This window comes from Lepus europaeus, chromosome 3 (genome assembly GCF_033115175.1).
Source record: "Lepus europaeus isolate LE1 chromosome 3, mLepTim1.pri, whole genome shotgun sequence".
NCBI classification, from domain to species: domain Eukaryota; kingdom Metazoa; phylum Chordata; class Mammalia; order Lagomorpha; family Leporidae; genus Lepus; species Lepus europaeus.
In genome coordinates this window covers 134,325,063-134,348,761 of record NC_084829.1, presented here as the reverse complement: position 1 = coordinate 134,348,761, position 23,699 = coordinate 134,325,063, and the positions used below count along the sequence as shown (strand labels likewise).

General features: G+C 43.2%; 1 protein-coding gene across 3 annotated transcripts in view; it reads right to left on the bottom strand.

Moving 5' to 3' along the window:
- TBPL1 (TATA-box binding protein like 1) overlaps positions 1–6,000 on the bottom strand; it is a 40,222-nt gene extending 34,222 nt beyond the window's left edge. The window contains exon 1 of one of the 3 annotated variants that reach the window (XM_062186794.1): positions 5,920–6,000. Coding sequence is in view for 1 of the 3 variants with exons in the window: in XM_062186792.1 (XP_062042776.1) it covers positions 4,602–4,723 (122 nt within the window). In the remaining 2 variants the exon portion in view is untranslated. Of the gene's footprint in view, positions 1–4,601; positions 4,857–5,919 lie in introns of those variants that run through there. The other 2 variants (XM_062186792.1, XM_062186793.1) reach the window with 2 other exon arrangements.
- Between the last annotated feature and the right edge of the window lie 17,699 nt (positions 6,001–23,699).

Sequence of the window (23,699 nt, the reverse complement as noted above, 5' to 3'; positions counted from 1 at the left end):
CCATCTGCCGGCTCAGTTCCCAAATGCCCACAAAGGCCAGGATTGGGTTAGGCCAAAGCTGAGAGCGGAGAACTCAATCCCGGTCTCTCAAGTGCGTAGCAGGGACCCAGTTATCAAGACCAATAACCTCCTCTCCATTGGCAGGAAGCTGGCCTTAAAGAGCGGAAGCAGGACATTCCAATACTGGATGCAGGCACCTCAACTGCTAGGTTAAACCCCCATTCCTTTTTGGTGAAAATTTAACATTTTCGGCCGGCACCACAGCTCAATAGGCTAATCCTCCGCCTGCAGCGCCGGCACTCAGGGTTCTAGTCCCGGTCGGGGCGCCAGATTCTGTCCCGGTTGCCCCTCTTCCAGTCCAGCTCTCTGCTGTGGCCTGGGAAGGCAGTGGAGGATGGCCCAAGTGCTTGGGCCCTGCACCCGCATGGGAGACCAGGAGAAGCACCTGGCTCCTGGCTTCGGAGCAGCACAGTGCACTGACCGCAGCACGCCAGCAGCAGCGGCCATTGGGGGGTGAACCAACGGAAGAAGGAAGACCTTTCTTTCTCTCTGTCTCTCTCTCTCACTGTCCACTCTACCTGTCAAAAAAAAAAAAAAAAATTAACATTTTCATTCTGGACTTCCCTATGAGGGCAGATCTGAATTGCCCCAGAAATCACTTTTTTTTTTTTTTTAAACATTTAATGGGATCCCTAGCAGCATACTTCCCAGAACAATACCAGCCATTTTAACCACATTCTCAATTTTATTGCCCTTTCCTAAGACCAAAAGAGTAGAATTTCTGAGGTGACCTGATTCCTTTCCATTAATGACACACTTATGGAATCTTGCTTTTTCCTAACTGTGCAAACTTCACATACTCCATCTCTCTTCCTTACAAAAGGCTGTCCTAATACAAAAATCAAACTTGTCTAGGTGGCCTGAAAATCCCTCAGATATGCATATAGTCTCTTACCTTCTGAAATATCCCAAAGTGGCAGTCATGTGATAAGAGCAAATCCTGTACCTACCAGGGCAGTCAGCTTTTACTTTCACTGTTTGAATCAACTGAAACAAAGCACTAACCATCTGTGAGAAATTTTTGCTACTTTTATCTTTCATCCCTACAGGCAGGATAAAAAATTGAAATTTTAAGCATCAAGAGTTCAAGATTTCAAAAAGGTTCTTTCATATTAGGTAAGCATCTTAAGTGAAATAAACATATCTCCTTCTATTAACACATGTGCAAACATAAATATACAGCACAATGCTGACTCAGAGTCCAGATCCTCATGGCATTTCTAATTTACAGGCACGATGAAATCCATACCCCAATAACAAGTACCAGGCAGTACATGATAAAGGATCAAAATTCAAATTTGTGTCTCATGTTTTCTTCCTCATGTATGGAATTTCTCTTCTATTTTCAAGTTCATAAAAAGCACCTAAATGGGAGTGGGTTAAGGTAACGCTTTCGAAGCCAACATCCCCTATCAGAGTACTGGTTTGAGTCCCAGCTATTCCCCACTTCCAATCCAGCTCCCTGTTAATGAATCCTGCTAATTGAGGATGCAGCAGGATGATGGCTCAAGTGCTTGGGCCTCTGCTATCCATGTAGGAGACCCATATAGTTCTGGGCCTTTGGCTTCAGCCTGGCCCAGCCCTGGGTGTTGCCAGCATCTGGGGAGTGAACCATGAGATGGGAGACTTCTGTTCCTTCTCTCTCTCTTGAGCTTTCTCTTCTCTCTCCGCCTTTCAAACATGTGAAAAATAAAAACAAAGCATACACACATACACACACTTTTAGAACATTTTTCTAAAAAAGCACCTGAAGGAAATACCTCTTTCATCCAACTTTGCATATCTGATGCGGCATCGGGCATATGAAAGGTATAGCAAGATAGTATAAATTCCAAGAAATCGTTATTAGTTTAATGTCACAATACAGCTAAATTTTCAAAGCACTATAGGTTTTGATTCATGGCAAGATTTAACTATATAACTATAAATTTTTCTAAAATTGATTTAAATTTTGTTTTTCATGGCAATAATTTCACCACATGACCTATGATGCAATAAAAAGAAACCAATCATCAGCTTATCCTTTATTGCAAAACAGTACTCAGCACCACTCAGATTATACAGTACCTGCTGATTTTAAATAACATGCAACATCCATAAGAAATAACTTTCTTCAAAAGTATTCAGCTGTATATTTCATAGGTATTTGTTATACTTTATAGCAAATTCTACATATTTGTGTTCATCTACATGTGACAATTTTCCATGTGAAGAAAAACTTGCAGAATTCACTTTAGTTTCCTCAAATCTGGCAAAATGTAATTTCAGTTAAATATGCAAATGAAAAACGATCAGAAAAGGTTGATGTTAAGAATCATTGTTTTAGAACAAGAATAATGAAAACCTAAGGTTCAATTAAAAACACACAGCAGGCTCTACAATACATTTACTTTTGAAAAAGTGTGTCTACAATTATAGCATTACCAGCATACTTCTAAAAAACCATTTGGAAAAGTTCAAATATTTTCACATGCCTTATTTTAATACGATCTTGAATCTCGACATAAGGCTGTTAACCTATTGTGTTCACAACAGTTACTCAGAATGTACCTGCCATGACTGCACCAATTCTCCAAATACCAAGGAAGGGATATGAAAGGAAAATCCAACAAAGTAACGTTAATGAAAGGTACACACAGGCCAAGTACATACATTGAAAACTCCCTAAGAAATAGAAATGATACAGCATAAAAAAAAATCATTTTTGATTGGCCACACAAATAAGAAGAACTAAGACAAAAGCAAAGGTTGGAGTGCTGGGGCCCAGAGCATGGAAAACACAAACTGAACTGTTAGTGAAGTCAAAGTCCTACCCAAACTGGGAAGGTACAGAACCAATAGCAATTAAGGTCAGGAGAAGTCAGTGTGACCTGGCCAGGGGGTAAAGGAGTTCACTAAGTCTCATGTGCACATCATGAAAACCCAGGGATCCAACCACCATGGCCTCACCTGGAGTCATCCCAAGAAGCCCTTCTCAGAAGAACAGCTAAGTGAAAAGATTAAGAAACAGCCCTAGATGGATTAAAGATGGCAACACTGCCCTTTACAATGTCTTTACAAGGCAATGGAAGTTTACCAACGTACAAACTCTTGCTTTGCATATACATGAAACGCCTTAACAAGTGACAGTGGACCTCAATTCCAGAGTGTCAGTTTGAAATGAAAATGTGTTGAGTTAAAAATTCTGTACTCTGGCTTGATGGACTCAAGAATCAGCCCGACGATCTCGCTCTCTTAAGGTCATCAGTTCAGTTTCTAACATCCATTGAAAACAGAGAACAGGACAAGGATGGTACCTTTTTCCTTAAGAGAAGTCAGACTTGGCAAACAAGATGAAGGGGGGGGGGGCACAACTAAGTTATTTTCACCTTTAGTCTTCAACTTAAAAATAAAAGAGTTTTGTTCCCATATGCCACAAAGATGGTATTTTGGTAGTTGTCTATCTTGCCTTTTCAGAAAGCCACCAGAAAATCTCTTACTGATTTAAGATGGTTTTGGACAGAACAAAACCATTAACGGCTTGTGACAGAATGCTTCATGAAAAAGCACAAAAGGATGCCTCCTTAGCTGGACATATCGAACAGTGATTCAACGAGAGAGTGCTAGCGAACTTTCACAGAGGATGGCTGAACCTTCTCCTTGGATTTCTTTCAATTTTCCCCAGGGGTGTCACTGCTTCTTCACACCCACAAAATCACACCGAACTTGTTCTCTGTTCTTGAGTCACTACTGTGAGGCACTGCTCTAACCCCTCAATCCATACAAGCTCACGCCAGCTACTGCCAGTGTCGCTCTGGAATTGCAGGTGACAGCCGCAGCCGGAGAGCTCCCAGATGTGGACTGGCTGCAGCTCCAGCCTCACAGCAACCAGCACACTGACACAGCCTGCAGATGCACATCGCGGCACCAGAGATGTAAAAACCGCCATGCCCTATTCGACTCCTACTTTTAGGGCTCTTACCGGCTATTACTAAGCACTTAGCCCGACTCTCATCTCGACCCACAATTCGCGTTCGCCTCCTCGGCTCCGGATCCCTTTTCATCAACCCTCATTCTGGTTAAAAATAACGCTAATAAAAGAAAGCGCAGCTGGCTGGCACCGCCGGACCCAGGAACCCACGGAGCCGCTATTTGGGAGCTTTCCCGCCGCTGCAGAGAGGCCGCGGGAAGTTTTCTGGGAAGCAAGGGACCCCCTAACATCTTTGCAGGGTCCTCTTTCCCCGCGGGGAGGGCTCCCCACACACAGGCGGGGAAATCTCCCTTCCCCGCCGTTCCCTGCGGTGGCTCGCAAGAAAAACAAACCCCCGCGTTCCGCGCCTGCACACCCGGCTGCAGAACGCCCCACCCCCACCCCGTTACCCTAACGAGATGCCCAGAACCCCGCTCCCCGCGTCCTCCGTCTCGCCCACCTCAGCCCCGGCCCGCCGGTCGCCCGCCCCCGCACACCCGACCGCAGCCCGGCGCCCCGACGCCACGCTCCCCGCACTCAGGCCGCCCCGCCGCCCGCGTTCCCCCCCGCCCAGGGTCGCCTCCGGGGTTACCGTGGGAAGACGGGACGGCCGTAGAGGACGCGGCGGCAGCGCTGCTGCCGGTTGCGTCGGACGCGGAGGAGAAGCTGGAGGACAAGGATGATGATGAGGCGGGCACGCTCCCCAGTCTCCATGGAACTCCCGCCCCGGCCCGTTGCTAGGAGCCCCCGAGGCTCAGGCTCCGTCTTTCGTGCTTTGTTGTTCCGGGTACGGCGCGGCCGCTGCTTCCCCGCGACAATAAATAGACCAGACGCGGGGGAGCATCGAGATGGTGCGCGTCGGCTAGAGCGCCGCCAGACAGGGCGCTCCTGGGTTCCTCGCTAGCCGCTCACTTCCGGCTCTCGCTGCTCCCGTCACTTTCCCCCTCCCTTGCCCTTACTCTTCCTTCCTCTTTCCTGGTCCGCCGCCGGCGGGCCCTTCCCGCCCGCGGGTGCGGCGAGGCGAGCGAGAGACGGGCGGGTCAAAGGGCATTGGGCTAGACTTTTTCTCGATAAATGCTTGAGAAGGTTGTGGGGGAAAAAAAAAAAAAACAACTACGTAGCCCTTGTATATTTTTATAAACATGTATACGTAATGTCTGGTGTACGGTATGCTATAAATGGAGTTTTTAAGAACCAGACCTTAGAACTTTCTCATTAACCCATCCAGTTTATACAAAAGGTCCTCCTGTAACTGGTAACGATATTCCTTAACGGCTAAACGAGACATTTTCTGTCGGGGGAAAAAAAACAAACAAACCCTGCTTCGCTCCCCAAAGTAGACCGTGCATTTACGATGTGGCCATGGGTCTCCTGGAGGGGAGCCGGACGCCTGCCTCTTGGAGCCACGGGAGGGTAGACGGGCAGGGGCTCGCGTCGCTGCTGTCGCCCGTCCCTTCCTTATCCCTTACTCAGCCTGGGTTCGCCGTCAGGACTCTCCCTCGGGGGCCGGGAGTGCTGCGGCGGCTCCTGCGCCCCGGCAGCCGGACCCGGGGAGCCGGCGGAGGTGGAGCGGGCGGCCGCAGCTGGGACCCGGGCGCCGGGCAGCGGCGGCAGCGCAGGCCCAGCCGAGCGGGAGGGCGCTCACATGGAAGCCGGGCGGCCGGGGCCTGAGACCCGCTCCGAGACCCTGCGCCCGCTGTGGCCGGGGACCCCGAAGGCACACAGTCGCCAGTTGGAACCGCCGCGCCGGAGTGTGCGCCCTCGGGGCCCCTCGGGGGTGGTGGCTGGAGCGGCACGGCCCGCGGGAATCGGAGTCGCTCGCTTAACGGCCTCGGCGGCGCCGCGCGGAGCCCGCCGCACCCTCCGGCCTGCGGTCTCCGGCCGGCGCGAGCCCGTGCTCCGGAGCTCACCTGCGATCCAGGCATCTCGCCCCGGTGGAGGCCGTGGGAAGCCCCGGCGTTATAATTAGAAGGCCACGCTCGGAGCGAGTTCATAGGTATCCGGTGTCTGATGATGTCTGGTGAAAAATGAAAATGCCACTGTTCATTTGAAAGACGAGGGACAGGCTGGATTCCAGGGGAGCAAACAGCCATTTGGGCATTTCACTGTTTGTGCAGTCTGCAAAGATGCCTCTTGATCTTTTGCTTGCCTCTGGGGTGTTCAGAAACATGTTTGAGCGTTTGGTCCTAGGATGTAGGCTGACGAAATTCATTTTAGTTTCTGTACTAGCTTAATAATAATTAAACATGTTAATGTGACAGGTGTAGTGCAGGAAACAAGACGTTAGACATGTCTGAATTAGTGACAAGAGGGCTTTTGGGAGGTAACAGCTGATTTCTAATGGGGCTGGGAGTGGGAGAGAGCTACACAGTGTGTGCTAATCTGAAGGAACAGGACGTGCAGGGCGCATGGTGAACTGGGGTGTTCTGGGGCATCCTGGAGCAGAGCAAGGCAAAGAGGCAAGGTGAAGCTGGAGGGAAAGGAAGACATTGAATCTTCAGTGCCTTACACACCATAAAGGTTTAGATTTTCTTCAAAGTTCTGGGGAAAGTGAGACAAGCTGGAGAATAATACCGTCAGAGTTACCAAGGAAATGACTCAGGGAATGCCCTTGTCCAGGGCATTTCAGCTGCCCCTGCTGAAAAGTCAATGTTACAGCAACAGTGTAATTTTACAGCAGCTCTCTTTCAAGGGGACCAGCAAGGTGCCTGGAACCAACCTGGTCAATCCCTTTGGTCTCCCTTCTGTCATGGATCAGTCAGCTGTTTGCCTCTCTATGCTAGTTCTACACAATGGAATTGCAAACACCATTCTGTATGAATATTGCATAGACATACTGTATGTTCACATGCTAACCCATTATCCCATACACCATTCCTCCCGACCCAGGAATTCACTTCAGTGTGGAAGAACTGAAACAATGAGATAAAGCCCATGGGCTTCACCGCTCTTACAATGTGCCCCATTATTCAGGTGCTAAGCGGGAGACAATGCATTGTAAGTTAGAATATGCAGCCTGTGTTCTGTAGTGAGGCTCTTGATTTATGGGAAATTGCAATTGTCTGACCCCACCTGACTTAGTCAAGGTGGGGCGTGAACAATAAGGAGGCCATCCATCCTGGGCTGGAAAAATAGTAAGCTTTGTTGGTTAGATCAGCACTACTGAGAAAGTGATATACAGACCAAAGCCAGTCTGTGAGTCGTGCTGGTCAGCCGTGAAATAAGTATGGAACCTGAAAGGAACATCTAGAAACTTTTAGTAATTTGACATCAGAGTGGCATCTACTCACGCAGTTTTGTACTCGGACAACACTTGTCTGCTTTGTGTGGGTAACTAAAAATATCAACACAAAAGTGGATCCTTCACCACTGGGATTTTCAGACACTGATAGATTAATTATTATGCCTAATAGGGCTCCATCATTAGAAGACCTAGCCAATAATAATAATAATAACAAATCAAGCTATTGAAATGTATTGACTACTTCTCTTCTCCTTTAGTGCTGTAAGAGAGGCAAACTGAAGTTCAGCGTGGCCTTTCTAAGAGACTGGCAGGAGTGGGGTTACACAGCGTTGTTAAAGAGGAGCCCCTTTTGTCAGTGAAGTAGCTCTCTTGGGCTGGGTAAGGATCAGATAATACCTACTCTGCCATTTGAAATACTGAAGTTTTCGCCTCGCACAACGTGCACTACAAATGTGGAGACCCGGGAAAACAGTCTAGTCAGGGATGCCTCATTCCTCCGGACTCATCTCAACTATCTCCTACCATGTCCCCTCACCCAATAGATAATTCCGTTTAGTATGCCAGTTGAGCGGTGCATAACTTAGGGGATAGAACCTGACCCTATATCCTGGCTTCATAACCCCAGCCTGCTCCCTGCCCCTCCCTCAGTCAGAGTATGACACAAGCCAATGAACTAAAGTCTAGGGAGAATCACAGAGTTGCCAGGCAAGTTTCCAAGAGATAGAAAGAGGAAGGGCAGGGTCCATATTCAAAGCTCATGTCTCAGTGAGGTTTCTGATAACAAGTGAATGGATTTCCCCAAATGACATTGACTGACAGCCAAGTAAAGGTTTAATGTATCGCCAGAATGTCTTCAGCTACTTGTCATGCTATCTCAAAAGCAATGACCCAAGCTTCAGGCCTGGTAAAATGATGTATTAAGTTTCCAGGGCAGTTTTAGGAGATTCCTTCTCACTATACATCTAAGGCAGGATCTTTGAGACAAGGGCAATCTTAGCACTTTGATTGACTAACCAAAGATTGTGAGGGAAAGGTGAAGTCCTTACTCCTGTTACTTTAGTTCAACAAGATGTGCTATAGGCTCACAACCATTGTGTGTTGCTTTTCATTTTTTGCCTTTGCATGTTAGCTTTTGTTATTCCATTCTACCCTCCTTTCTCATATATTTGTAAATTTAGGCTGAATTCATTGGTCACCATTTAGCCATATCTGGACCTAATTAAGATTGACAGCACTCATAGATCCTGAATTTGGGGTTGAATTCAGTAGGTAGATATGACTGAGTTCTTTTCCTCCCACGGGAGGAAAGAGTGGGCAATTTTCAGGTGTATATGGAATAGTTCATTTACTTTAAGAAGAGCATAGATATGGAAAAGACTGTCTTGGGGTGTGTATGTGCGTGTGTGTGTCTATGTGTGTGATCATGCATGATGCTCTGAGCAGTCAAATGGTGATGTAATAGGAAACAGTTCTGTTTTGTTAGCCCAGAACTCCTCTCTTCTTTGGAGAAAAGTGCTCTTTCTCGTTATTTGGCAGAATCACTTCTCCCCTCTGCCCAACCCCAACCTGATAAGGTTGCAAATGGGAGCTGCAATAGCCTCAGTGATTGACAGATCATTTTTGGACCAAGCTGTATAGTACCTGTGCTGGAATTGATTTCTTGCTTCTTAGTTCCAGATTTATTCTATATGCCTGCATGGTAGAGATGGAAATATACCCTCTAAATAGTCTTCTTTTGCTAGCTCTCATAATGTTAAGTTCTGTTGGTAGAAAATGCCAAGAGAGACACTGAAATAGACACAGGTTTTCCTTCTGGTTCCTGCATGCTCCCCAACAGGCTCCTCCTCCCTAGAATCTACTTTCTGCAGCACAGGTGGCTTTTCTAGTCCTATTCAGGGGTCTTCAGGACACTGTTTAAGGAAACTCTCACAAGTGAGTATAATTCAAATAATACATCTGTCCAGTATGTCTAGAGTGAGAGAGGACCAGAATGCACAATCACTACTGGTTGTCCTAAATGATTAGGAACTTGGAATAAATGAGATTGGAAAATAGGTGACAAAGTAGTATGGGGAAGATGTATATAGATGTACTTCTCTGTAGCAAAATTTTATAGGAGGCTATTGACTTGAACTGGTTCCTGCAGTGGGCCTAACAGGCCAAACCAATATAGAATTTAACCAGAATCCTGGAGCTTTGATTAATTTTAGGAGGCTCTGTAACCAATTAACCAGCTAAGCTGTAACTAAGTAAGTTATCTCTATCTTTCACTGCCATTTCTAATAAATGTGCCTTATGTTGGTGGGAATTCTTAGACACTCTTCTGGTTCTGAGAGCTGTCTGATTCATGAATTGTTTTTGTTTTGCTTTTATTTGCCGAAAAAAATCTATTAAATGTAATTGATCTGAGAAAATTTCCTTCTAACAGACAAAAACTTTGGAGCTAACTGTGCACCATCTGAATGCACAATAAGCGTATGCATTGCAGAGGATACCCTCAGTAATCGGGCAGACAAAATGGCTCTGTGAGGATATCAGTCAGCAGCTTTGCACAGCCACCCCAGTGCTTACTCAATGGGCTCGTGAACGAAGTGGCCCTGGAGGTAGGAATGGAGGCCATACATGTGCTCGACAACTTGGACTTCCCCTTACCAAGGCTCACCTTGCCAACATTACCACCAACTGCTTAGTATGCCAAGAGTAGAGAATAATACTGAGTTCCTAATATGGCATCATTCCCAGGGGCGATGAGCCAGCCATCTGGTGGCAGGTTGATTACATTGGACCTCTTCCATTATGGAGGGAACAAAGATTTGTCCTCACTGGAATAATCACATATTCTGGAATGGATTTGACTTTTCTGCTCGTAATACTTCTGCCAGCAACACTATATGTGAACTAATAAACTGCTTTATCTACTATCAGTACATTCTGCTCAACCTTGCATCTGATCAGGGAACTCATTTCACAGCAAAGGAAGTACAGCAGTGAGTTTATGCCTGTAAAATTAACTGGGCTTACCACGTACACCAGCACTTGGAAGCAGCTGGCTTAACTGAATGGTGAAATGACTTACTGAAGACTCAGTTATGGTCCCAGCTGGGAGACAATTCCTTGGAAAATGGGATTATTTCCTAAATGATAGGCTTTGAAACAGAGACAATTATATGGTGTTGTCTTTCCCATAGCCAAGATAATTTCAATTAAAGTGTGGCAGTGAGAGTGACTCTTCTTACGACATCACTTAATAACCTCAGAATTTTTCCTTCCTTACCTGGAAATTTTGCTGCTTATTTAGAGACCTTAGTGCCAAAAGGGAAGAGTGCTTCCATCAGGAGATTCAACAATGGTCCTGGGCAATGAAACTACCACCTGGCCGTTTTGGGTTCCTCATACCAATGAAATCACCCCTGGCTGGAGTGATAGATCCTGATTACCAAAAGGGATTGGCTTGCTTCTTTTTTCTGTAGGGAGGCAATGGGCACAGTCTGGAACCTAAGGGATTCTCTGACGTCCTCTTATACTTCCATGTCCAATATTAAGTTTGATGATAAATGACAGCAACTGAAAATAAAAGGTAGGTTGTTTGAGGACTCAGACCCTGTGAGAAGGAAAGTTTGGCTCTCCAGCAAGTCAAGGATCCCAAGCAGCTGAGGCTCTGGCTGAGGGTAGGGGAAATACAGGGTGAGTGATGGAAAAAGGCAGTGGCAGAAATCAATTATGGCCTTGCGAACAATTGCAGAAACAATTGTAGTGTCTTCACATGTTTCCTATTGGTTCGTTATGTGTATGCTTGCATTTGTGTTTACCAACAACTTTCTTCTTTTCACTCATTTCTCTTTATATTCAAGCTGTTGGCAGTTGTATTAGCTTCTTACAACTGCAGTGACAAAGGACCACAAACTTGGTGGCTTAAAACAGAAATGTATTCTTACAGTTCTGGAAGCCAGAAGTCTGCCATCAAGGTGTTGGCAGGGTTGGTTCCTTTGGGAAGCTCTGGGGAAGAATGTATTCAGTGCCTCCCTTCTTGGCCCTGGTGTCTGGCAATCCTTGGCCTTCCTTGGCCTGGGAGATATCACTGCAATCTCCATCTCTGTGTTCACATCATTTTCTCCTCTGTGTGTCTGTCTCAAATCCCCATCATTTTTCTGTTTTTTTTTTAATAGTTGAGATTTTATTCTAATAGCTGTAATTATAGTGCTTCTCTAAATGAAAGCTGAAAGCAAGTTTACAAAACAGTAGATTACTAATCGTGTATTGAAAGCAGGAAGAGGTTCTACAACACCAAATAAAACAGTTCTGACGTTTTCCCCAAGACATATTTAACAGCTTCAACTTCTTCAGTGTTTACCAAATTATAAGAAAAAAAAGTAGAGGCCATCTTTTTCAATGGATCCTTACCAGCTGAGGAAAAGAAAGCTCCTTCACACATGGAGATGGGGCTGCTTCCGGGAGGAGGGAGACTGTGGTTGTAGAATGAACCAACTGTCCCACCTTGCATGGGTTCCTAATGATGAGACTGCAGACATCCCACCAATGTGTCTGACCAAGTGTGTGAGCAAGTTTGTGGTGGAATGAAAGGCTCCACCCCACCAACATGCTTAACAAGTGTGCCTCAGGGGAGAGTTGGACGCTGTGGCATCCCAGTCCACCTGCTCACCCCACCAGGTGACCGTGTGTGAGCACATAGCTTTGGAATGCCAGGTGACCCAAGGACAAGTGAGCCACAGGGATCTCTACTGTGACCATGCAGAATGGATCACACTGAATTTTGTCACTGACTTTCATGTTCCCAAAGGGGAGCAATGGATCTCCTGGACCAGCACTCAGGCTGTCGCTGCAAAGCCAACACTGGGCGTTTTCCCTGCTGTGTGTTCAGGTGCTCTCCTCAGCTTGCATTTTTAACTAGTTTTTAAAAATACACTGAGTTTGTTTTGAAAACTAACCACTAAATGGATCTTACTAGATCTAATGCCCAGAGGCGCATCCAGCTCTTAACACAGCGATAGACCCTGGGAGGCCAGGTGTCAGTGCGCCTAAGTCCCTTCTCACAACTAAACAGTGCATTCATTTTCTTTTAATGATAATAAAAAATAACAATAAAAGCTATGTCAGAAACTGGCTCAGTGGAAATGAGCTATTTACATTAAATAAAAGCCTGGCTGCAGGCTGCATCTACACAGGAACAGCATGATTAGATGCACGCTGTGACCCACCCATAGAGACAGCTTCTGGCACCCAGAACCACAGAGTCCCTTATTTGCCACATGAGGGGCTGAGAGGAGGAAGTGGAAGGGTTTTTCATTCACTTCCGCTTCTGAAGCTTATTGGACAACTAGCCTAGTCGTTCATAGAGCCCAACAACCCTGCTGGTGGCACAGGCGGCCAGAATGTACCAGCTCGTGTGGCATAGGTAATTGTAGAACGTTCCTGGCATTTGGGAGGTCCTGCTTGTTGGCAGACACCAGCAGGACTGCGTCTCACGGCTCATCCTCAGCCAGCATCCTCAGGAGCTCCACCGTGCCTTGTTCATAAGCTTTCTGTCATTGTTGTCCACCGCAAAGACCACACCTTGGGTGTCTCTGGAAGTAGGGGTGCCACAGCGGCTGAATCGTGTCCTGACCACCCATGTCTCCCACGGTAAAGGTGGTGTTCTTGTGTTTAAAAGTCTCCATACTGAAACCAGTGGTGATCACAATTTCACAAAGCTTCAGCTTATTCAGAATTGTCTCCCCAGCAGCATCCAGGCCCACTACGAGGATGCATATTTCCTTTTTGCCAAAAAGGTCCTTGAAGAGGTTTGAAAAGATATTTCCCCATGCTGTGGATAAGTAGAAGCTACAGTGACTATGGAGACCTCGGTGTCCTCTGGCATTGGTTACACCTCCATAAGATAGGGGCTCTCCAAATAAATGAGTCTTTACAAAAATGCATGTTTTTCTTGTTCCCAAGGATTAGGGTATCTGAACTTCATTTCACTGAATGTATTTTTTTATTTTTATTAAATTTATTGGGGCCAGGGCTGTGGTGTAGTGAGTTAAGCTGTCACCTGTGGCGCCAGCATCCCCTGTGGCTGCTAGTTGGAGTCGCAGCTGCTCCACTTCGATCCAGCTCCCTGCTAATGCACCTGGGAAAGCAGTGGAAGATGGTTCAAGTGCTTGGGTCCCTGCATGCACGTGGGAGACCTGGAAGAAGCTCCTGGCTCCTGGCTTCCATCTGGCCCAGCCTCAGTAGTTGTGGCTGTCTGGGGAGTGAACCAGCAGAAGGAAGATTCTCTCTCTCTCTCTCTCTCTCCTTCACTCACTGTAACTCTGCCTTTCCAATAAATAAATAAACTTAAGAAGAAATTTAATAACATTAGATTCTTGATCACAGCAAATGCATGATAATTACTACAGTTCTCATCAGTTTTCATGTTAATGTGGTATTAATACAAAGAGAACAAATTCAATGTAGTTTACAGATACAATTCTTTTTTTTTTTTTTTTTTTGACAGGCAGAGTTAGACACTGAGAGAGAGACAGAGAGACAGAGAGAAAGGTCTTCCTTCCATTGGTACACCCCCCAAATGGCCCCACGGATGGTGCGCCACGCTGATCCGAAGCCAGGAGCCAGGTGCTTCTCCTGGTCTCCCATGCGCATGCAGAGCCCAAGCACTTGGGCCATCCTCCACTGCACTCCTGGGCCACAGCAGAGAGCTGGACTGGAAGAGGGGAAACCGGGACAGAATCCGGTGCCCCGACCGGGACTAGAACCCGGGGTGCCAGCGCCGCAGGCTACAGATATAATTCTAAGAATAGGATGGTCCTCCTCTTTCTCTTTCCCTCTCTCCTTTCTTTCTTAATTTTTGAGATAACATTTTAAGTTTGCATTATAGTCAAAGGCATAATGCTCTGTTAAATAAAGAGTTCAACAATAAAAAACAAAAAGATCATAGTTTAGCAGGAATGTAACCAAAAGCTATATTAATAAAAATTTGTCTAATTTCGATTTTGTTGCCTGTGCTTTAGGGGTCTTACCAAAGAAGTCACCACCTACACCAATATCTTGAACTGTTTTTCTAATGTTTTCTACCAGGAATTTCATAGCATCAGGCCTTAAATTTAGGTCTTTGATCCATCTTGAGTTGGTTTTTGTATATGGTGAGAGGTGGGATCTAATTTCATTCTTCTATATATATACATCCAGTTTTGCCAGCACCATTTATTGAAGAGATTATCCTTTTTTTGCAGAATTGCTGTGGCTGTTCTGGGCCTTTTGTGATTACATAAGAGTTTTTGGATTTTTTTTGCTAATTCTGTAAAGAATGTTATATTTTGATAGGGATTGCATTGAATCTATAAATTGCTTTGGGTAGTATAGACATTTTAATGACATTAATTCTTCCAACCCACAAGCAAGGAATATTTTTCCATTTTTTGTATCCTTAATGGTTTCTCTCATCAATGTTTCATAATTTTCATTGTAGAGATCTTTCACTTCTTTGGTTGTGTTTATTCCTAAATATTTGACTAATTTGTGGCTATTGTGAATGGGATATCTTTCTTGATTTCTCTTGTGGTGAGTTCATCATTACCGCATTTTTAAAAAGCTGCTTTTTTGTATGTTTATGTCATAACCTGCAACTTGACTAAATTGGTTTATAAATTCTAACAGCTTTTTGCTGGAGTATTTAGGTTTTTTCATGTACAACATCATGTCATCTATAAATATTGATATTTTGACTTTCTCTTTTCCAGTTTTGATTTTATTTATTTCTTCCTCCTTCTTAATTGCTTTGGCTAATATTTCCAATAACACAGTGAATAAGAATGGTGAAAGTAGACATCCTTATCTTATTCCAGATCTTAGAGGAAATCCTTTCAGCTTTTCCCTATTCATTATGATATTGGCTGTTGGTTTGTCATATATAGCCTTTATACTTTTGAGGTATACTCCTTCTATACTTAATTTGTGGAGAATTTTTTTTATCATGAAGGAACGTTGAATTTTCTCCAATGCTTTCTCTGTATCTATTAAGATGACCATATGGTTTCTGTTCTTCATTCTATTGATGTGATTTATGACAGTTATTGACTTGAGAATGTTGAACCATGCTTGCATCTCTGGGATAAATCCTGCTTGATCATGACGTATGATCTGTTTGATGTGGTTTTGGATTTGGATTGTTAGTGCTTTGTTGAGAATTTTTGCATTTATGCTCCTCAAGGATATAGGTCTGTTGTTTTCATGTTATGTCTTTGTTGTTTTGGTATCGGACTGATGCTGACCTCATAAAAGAATTTGGCAGAGTTCCATCTTGTTTAATACTTTGGAATACTTTGAAAAGTATTGGAGTTAGTTCATCTTTAAATGTTTTCTAGAATTTAGTAGTAAAGCCATCAGGTCCTGGACTTTTCCTTGATGGAAGACTTTTTTTTTAGAATTATTGTATTTATTTGAAAGATAGTTACAGAGAGAGGTAGATCCAGAGAGAGAGCGGTCTTCCATTCTGCTGGATCACTCCCCAAATGACCATGACAGCCAGAGATGAGCTGATCTGAAGCCAGGAGCCAGGAGCTTCTTCTGGGTCTCCCACAGAGGTATAGGGGCCCAAGGATTTGGGCCATCTTCTACTGCTTTCCCAGGCCAAAGCAGAGAGCTGGATCAGAAGAGAAGTAGCCAGGACTCGAACTGGCACCCATATGGGATGCCGGCGCGGCAGGCTGGGGCTTTAATCCACTGTGCCTGGTGGAAGACTTTTTATTTTTTTTTTTTGACAGGCAGAGTTAGACAGTGAGAGAGAGAAAGGTCTTCCTTTTCCGTTGGTTCACCCCCTAAATGGCCCCATGGACGGTGCACTGCGGCTGGTGTGCTGCGTCAATCCGAAGCCAGGAGCCAGGTGCTTCCCCCTGGTTTCCCATGCGGGTGCAGGGCCCAAGCACTTGGGCCATCCTCCACTGCCTTTCTGGGCCACTGCAGAGAGCTGGACTGGAAGAGGAGCAACCGGGACAGAATCCGGTGCCCCAACCAGGACTAGAACCCAGGGTGCCGGCGCCGCAGGCGGAGGATTAGCCAAGTGAGCCGTGGCGCCGGCCAGGTGGAAGACTTTTAATTACTGTTTCAATCTTGTTGCTTGTTATAGGTCTATTCAGATTTTCTGTATCTTATTAATTTAATCTTCTTAGGTTATATATATCCAGGAATTTATCCGCGTCTTTGTGGTTTTCCAGTTTGTTAGTAATAGAGTTTCATATGATCCTTCAGTTGGGTCAATTATAATCTCATTTTTCATCTCTAATTTTATTGATTTGAGTTTTCTCTTTTTTTCTTTGTCAGTCTGGCTACAGATTTGTCTATTTTATTTATCTTCTCAAAAACACCAGCTTTTGTTTTGTTGATATTTTGTATTGTATTTTTGGTTTCAATTTCATTTATTTCTTCCTGATCCCTATTATTTTTTGCCTCCTGCTAATTTGGAGTTTGGTTTCTTCTTATTTTTCTAAGTGTTTGAGATGCATCGTTAGATTATTTGAGACATTTCTTTTTTAATGTAAGCACTTAATGCTACAAAATTCTTTCTTAATACTGCTTTTGCTGTTTTTTTTTTTTTTTTGGTATGTTTTGGTATGTTGTTTTTTCATTTTTATACATTTCAAGAAATTTTTTTATTTCCTTTTCAATTTCTTCAGTGACCCATTGGTCATTCAGCAGCATCTTGTTTAATTTCCATGTATTTGTAAATATTCTGTTGTTCTGTTATTGATTTCTACTTTTATTCCTTTGTGTTCTGAGAAGTTACACGGTATGATTTCAGTCTTTTTAAAATTACTGAGATTGGCTTTGTGGCCTAATATATTGTGTATTCTAGAAAATGTTCCATGTGCTGATGAGAAGAGTGTATATTCCATAGCTGTTGAGTTGAAATGTCCTATAAATATCATTTAGGTCCCTTTGCTCAATAGATGGTTCAGCTCCAACCTATTCTTATTCATTTCTGTCTGGATGATCTATCCTTTGACAGTGGGATGTTGAAGTCACCCACTGTGATTGTACTGGTGTTATTCCTCTCTTTTGGTCTAATAGTATTTGCAGTATGTATCTGGGCTGTCTTGTATTGGGTACACATATATTTATGATTATTATATCTTCTTGATGATTTGATCCTTTTATCAATATATAATGTCCTTCTGTGTCTCTTTTGACAGTTTTTTTTTTTTAAAAAAAAAAAACATATATTTGAAAAGCAGCATTAAAAGAGAGAGGGCGAAAGAGAGACAGAGAGAGAGATCTTCCATCTGCTGGTTCCCTCCCCAGATGGCCACAACAGCCAGGGCTGGGCCAAGCAGAAGCCAGGAGTCAGGAGCTCCATCTGGGTGCCCCACATGGGTGCAGAGGCCCAAGGACTTGGGCCACCTTTTGCTGCTTTCCCAGGTGCATTAGCAGGGAGCTGGAGCAGAAGTGGGGCAGCTGGGACTTGAACCAGTGCCCATATGGGATGTTGGTGCTGCAGACTGTGGTTTGACCTGCTGCGCCACAGCCCCACCCTCTCTTCTTACAGTTTTTGAGTTAAATTTTGTTTTATCTGATATGAATATAACTACTCCTGCTCCCTTTTGGTTTTTCATTTGTGTGGTATATCTTTTTCTAGGCCTCACTTTCAGTATAGGTGTATGTTTATCTGTGAAGTGAGTTTCTTGTAGGCAGTATATAGTGGTATCTTGTAATTTTTATTTTTTAATTCTTTTTCTCTCAAAAGGACATCAATCATTAGATTCAGGGCCGGCCCTAAATTCAGGATGATCATATTTCAGAATTTAATTACATCTGCAATTCCAAATAAGGTCCAAGTCACAGGCACTGTGGCATATCTTTACAACTCTTCAAAGAACGTAGTCTTACAATTCCTGTTCAGGTTATAGAATGTTCAGTGGAAATCTGGCTGAGTTTGGGGATTAATTAATACAGCTGTCGGGGAACACAATAATTCCTAGGACTCAATGTGTCCTCATTCTGGGGAAGGCTGAACTTCACTTTTAAGGACAGCTGTATCTTATTATCTAGAAATATAGCCTCATGCTGTCATAGAAGGGCACGTGTGGAAGCCAGTGGTCATGCAGATACTGAAAGTGCTTGTGGCTTCTGCAGATGAGCAGCTTCTCCAGCATCTTCCTCCTGCAACACGTGCAGTTCCTCCAGTGCCCAAGTAACTTGGTGCCTTCCGTGACACCTCCCTGTGAACTCTTTACCCAGCACCCAGAGAGCAGACTCTGTCTGTGAAACATCAAAGGTTCTATGTCATTCGCTGAGCCGTGGTAATGCCCTCTTCGTAACGTTGGGAGCTCAGTTACGGTTGGTTGGGGAGAGATGTGGGGTGATGCTGTCTTAACTGCTCCATCTCAACCCAAGGGGTAGCGACTTACATGTGCTAGTCCCACCTTCTTTGATGTTTTCATTATTTGTTACTAGTCAGTCCATCAATACTCCAATTTCCTGGTATTGTTTAAAATTCTTTATACCATTATGTCTGCCTAAATTGCTTTGTCCCTTTTAACATGACTCATTATCCCAGCCTCCTAGCCACTGTGATTTGTTGTGACTGAGCCAGGCCAATGAGTATCTTACCCCAGGATTGACTGACATGCATCTGGGGAAACAGCCACTTCCTTTTCTCGTGGTGAAAGTGGGAGGATGTGAACTGAGAACAACAGGCTGACGTGGCCTCATGGCTGAAGAAGAGGATGAGCCTCACTAGCAGATAGCAAAGCTGACATGTAGAGAAAGCAGAGACAAAAGACAGAAAAGAGAATCTTTTAGTCTCCTTCCTCCTGCCACCACAGTCCCCTCTCACTTTATGTGACATCCACTTCATATGATACAGAAATTCTCCACTGTTCTGGTCTTCCAGTGGACCCCCAGGCTGGTATTTTGTGCTGCTATTAATTTCTATGTTTATATTTCTTGGAATTTTGGAAGGGTACAGAGGTAAAGATAGATTTTTAGGACCCCTTCTTGAAACAAAAGTTCAGTTGGTGGATAAAAAATAATTTAATATAAAGCTAAGATGAAAGTAAGATCAATATCAACATAATTTTTGAAATATACAAAGTAAAAAATGCATTTCAGCTTCCAGGGGCGGGAACATTATACTTTATTTCTACTCTACAAACTCTACCATGTACACTCAGCTGCTTGGCGAAGTTCAGGGAAGGAGGTAGATATTGATGCAAGAAGAGTGTCCTTAAGACTTGTACTGCCTGAAAGAGGAATTAAGGTCGGATTAGTTTTACACCTCATTGTTAAATAATAGTACTAAGACTGCTACTGTTACAGGATAATAAAAAATTGAATGTGTACATTCTCATTTACCAGAAGACAAATGTGAAATAAGAAAGAAAAGTGATTAAGTAAATATAAATAAATTCAAGAGAGGAGGAAAAAGAAATACAGAAAAAGTAGAACAGATAGAAAGCACAAAGTACGAGAGTGGAAACAAATGGTAAATTTCCAAGAATCATAATACATGGAAATGTATTAAATTTACCCCTCAAAAGACAGAAAATATAATAATTATTTAAAGTATTTCAACTGTGTTCTATGTACAAATATAAGGTGCTCCTTAGTTAAAACACAGAGATTGGGGCCTGTGCTGTGGCACAGTGGGTTAAACCACCACTTGCAGCACTGGCATCCTATATGGGAGCTGGTTTGAGTCTTGCCTGCTCCACTTATGATCCAGTTCACTGCTAATGGTCTGGGAAAGCAGCAGAAGGTGGCCCAAGTACTTGGGCTCCTGACTTCACATAGGAGACCAGATGAAGTTCCTGGCTCCTAGCTTTGGCCTAGCCCAGCAATGGCCATTGTGGCCATTTGGGGAGTGAACCAGCAGATATAGGATCTTTCTCTATCTTCCTCTGTTAACTCTGCCTTTCAAATAAATCTTAAAAAATTAAAAGACAGAGATTGTTCTGTGGGTTATAAAAATCATCAAAAAGACACTCTGTTCGGTCATCAAAGAAGGAGGTACCTTTCTCTGAAGGGAGGAGAGAACTTCCACTTTGATTATGACCTTGTCTAAATATGATTAGGGTCGGTGAACTCAAAAGGCTTCCATAGCTTTGGCAACTCATGACAAGAGCCTAGGGTGATTACTGAAGCCATAAACAAGAGTGTCAATTTGTTAAGTCAACAACAGGAGCCACTATGCTCTTACTCCTCATGTAGGATCTCTGTCCTTAATGTGCTGTACATTGTGATTTAATGCTATAACTAGTACTCAAACAGTATTTTTCACTTTGTGTTTCTGTGTGGGTACAAACTGTTGAAATCTTTACTTAATACATACTAAATTGATCTTCTGTATATAAAGAGAATTGAAAATGAATCTTGATGTGAATGGAAGAGAAGAGGGAGCAGGAAAGTGGAGGGTTGCAGGTGGGAGGGAAGTTATGAGGAGGGAAAGCCATTGTAATCCATAAGCTGTAATTGGAAATTTATATTCATTAAATAAAAGTTAAAAAAAAAAAGACACTCTGTTCTTTCTAAAGGATCCTTTATATATAAAGAATGGAAAGATGAAAAGTTAAAAATGGAAAAAAGATTCCAAGAAAATAGTTTAAAACTAGTACCATACTAATATCAGACAAAATAAAAACAAAAATTAAGGGGCTGGCTCTGTGGTGCAGCAGGTAAAAGCCCTGACCTGCAGCGCCAGCATCCCATATGGGCACTGGTTTGAGTCCCAGCTGCTCCCCTTCCCATCCCACTCCCTGCTAATGCGCCTGGGAAAGCAGTAGAAGATGGCCCAAGCACTTGGGCCCCTGCACCCATGTGGGAGACCCAGAAGAAGCTCCTGGCTCCTAGCTTCAGATCATATGAGCTCAGCTGCAGCCTTTGGTGGCATTTGGGAGAGAACCGGCGGATGGAAGATCTCTCTCTACCTCTCTCTGTAACTCTGTTTTTCAAATAAAAAAATAAAATATATCTTAAAACAATCCAAAATTAATAGACATATAATAAGAAAATGCAAATGTATATCAGCGTGGATATTCTGATAAAGCCTTTCTGAAAAAGGCAGATAAAGTTAGTAGCGTCACAGACGATTTGACTAACACGATGAACACGATGAACCTCCTATTTGTTTTAAAGAAGAAACTCTTTGAAGCTAGAGAAAGAAAAACAGAAGAAGCTCCGAGAAACTAGGAAAAATATGATGAAAATACAGATAAAAATTAATGAAGTATAAAAACAAAAAGCAGACAAGATTCCATTGACTTTTTTTTTTTTTTTTTTGGTACAAAAGTAACAAAATAGAAAACCCTGTTGTGAGTCTGACCAAGAAAAACAAAAGATAAAGCCCACCCCCACCCAAAAAAGAAAAAAACAATTAGGAATGAAAGAGGATAAAGTCCTAACTTCAGATATAGCAAAAAATAAAAAACATTTAAGAAACATTATTAACAATTTTGTGCCAATAAACTTGAACATTTTGAAGAAATGTGCAACTTCTTAAAAACATGTTAGCAAAAGTGACTCTAGATGAAAGGAATGGGCCTTTGAATTTTGGTAATTTCCAACTCGCCTGATGAAAACCACTAAAAATGCTTGGAGAAAAAAAAATCTGGAAACCTTTCTTTAAGGCAACCACTTTTCAAAAAGAAATAAGAGACTATGAGATCAAAATTAAGAACAAAGAAGAGCCAAGAAAAATAAATGAGCACTAGAAGGTGCTTATGTTCTGTGGGAATTTGCTAATTCTGTGAATTTGATCTTTTATTTTGATGCCCTCACTAAGTGAAGGGATCAGCAGTAGCCAGTGATGGCACAAAGAGGGAAATTGAACAGGAAGTCCTGACACCAAGGTGGGACATAAAAAGGCTGTACCCTCAGGGCAAGACTATTCCTGGAGTTAACACGCCCTCTTGTGGTTTATCCCTTCACCCTGGTGCTCATGAAGACTCAGATTTTGCCCCTGGAAGAATCACACCATAGAAAGTTCTAAAGATGTACTTGAGGCAGATGGCAACTGTACAAATGAGTCAGCAAAGAAAGCGGTGAATAGGTGAGTAAATCTAATGCACACTGACTGTATAAAAGAACAAACAGTAATGTGGCAGCTAAAAATCGAAAATTACATACAATTAGAAATGGCATGCGTATTGGTGAGAAGTAAAAGGAATCAGATAGTTAAGCTACTTGTATGTGTCAAGGAAGATAAAAGAGGCATGTTGTTATGTCTAGGATAATTACTAAAATAAGATAAAGACTTGTGTGACTTCCCAATAGTAAAAGGGAAAATTGTGATAGAAATAATCCATCAAAAAGAAACAAGAAAAAATAGAGAAGTATATTCTGAGTAGGCAAAACAAAGAGCACATGATAATATGGTGAATTAAAGCGAAAACTGTAGAAATTCATATTAACTGGCTGGCACCGTGGCTCACTAGACTGATCCTCCGCCTGCAGCGCCGGCACCCAGGGTTCTAGTCCCGGTTGGGGCGCCGGATTCTGTCCCGGTTGCTCCTCTTCCAGTCCAGATCTCTGCTGTGGCCAGGGAGTGCAGTGGAGGATGGCCCAAGTACTTGGGCCCTGCACCCGCATGGGAGACCAGGAGGAAGCACCTGGCTACTGGCTTCGGATTGGCACAGCGCACCAGCCGTAGTGGCCATTTGGGGGGTGAACCAATGGCAAAGGAAGACCTTTCTCTCTGTCTCTCTCTTACTGTCTAACTCTGCCTGTCAAAAAAATTAAAATAAAGAAATTCATATTAACTGTATGTGGACTAAATATCAAGCCTGATTAAACAAAAGGAAAAGAAAATCCAACTGTATGCAGTTTACAAGACCCGCATCTAAGACATAAATACATAGAAAGATGGAAAGCAAAAGTATGAAGCAGCATGGCATGCAAATAGTAACCAAAATAAAGCTAAGGTTGCAAGATAAGACTTTTTTGTTTTAAATAAAAACATTAGCAAAGATAATGAAGGTCTCTTCATAATGGTGAGAGATCAGTTTGTCAGGAAGAGTTAGGCATTTTAAATTTGTATGTACCTATCAATACAGTCTCAAAAGATATGCCGTAAAACTGTTGAAATCTTTACTTAATATATACTAAACTGATCTTCTGTATATAAAGAGAATTGAAAATGAATCTTGATGTGAATGGAAGGGGAGAGGGAGCGGGAAAGGGGAGGGTTGTGGGTGGGAGGGAAGTTATGGCGGGGGGGAAGCCATTGTAATCCATAAGCTGTACTTTGGAAATTTATATTCATTAAATAAAAGTTTAATAAAAAAAAAAGATATGCCGTAGTCTCCTCTTTTCTGTGGTTTCATTTTCTGTAGTTTCAGCTACCCATACTAAACTGTAGTTCAAAATAAGAAATGGAAAATATGTTTTGAAAGACAGAGACCACATTCATGAAACTATTATTACAGTATATTGTTATAATTATTCTATTTTATTACA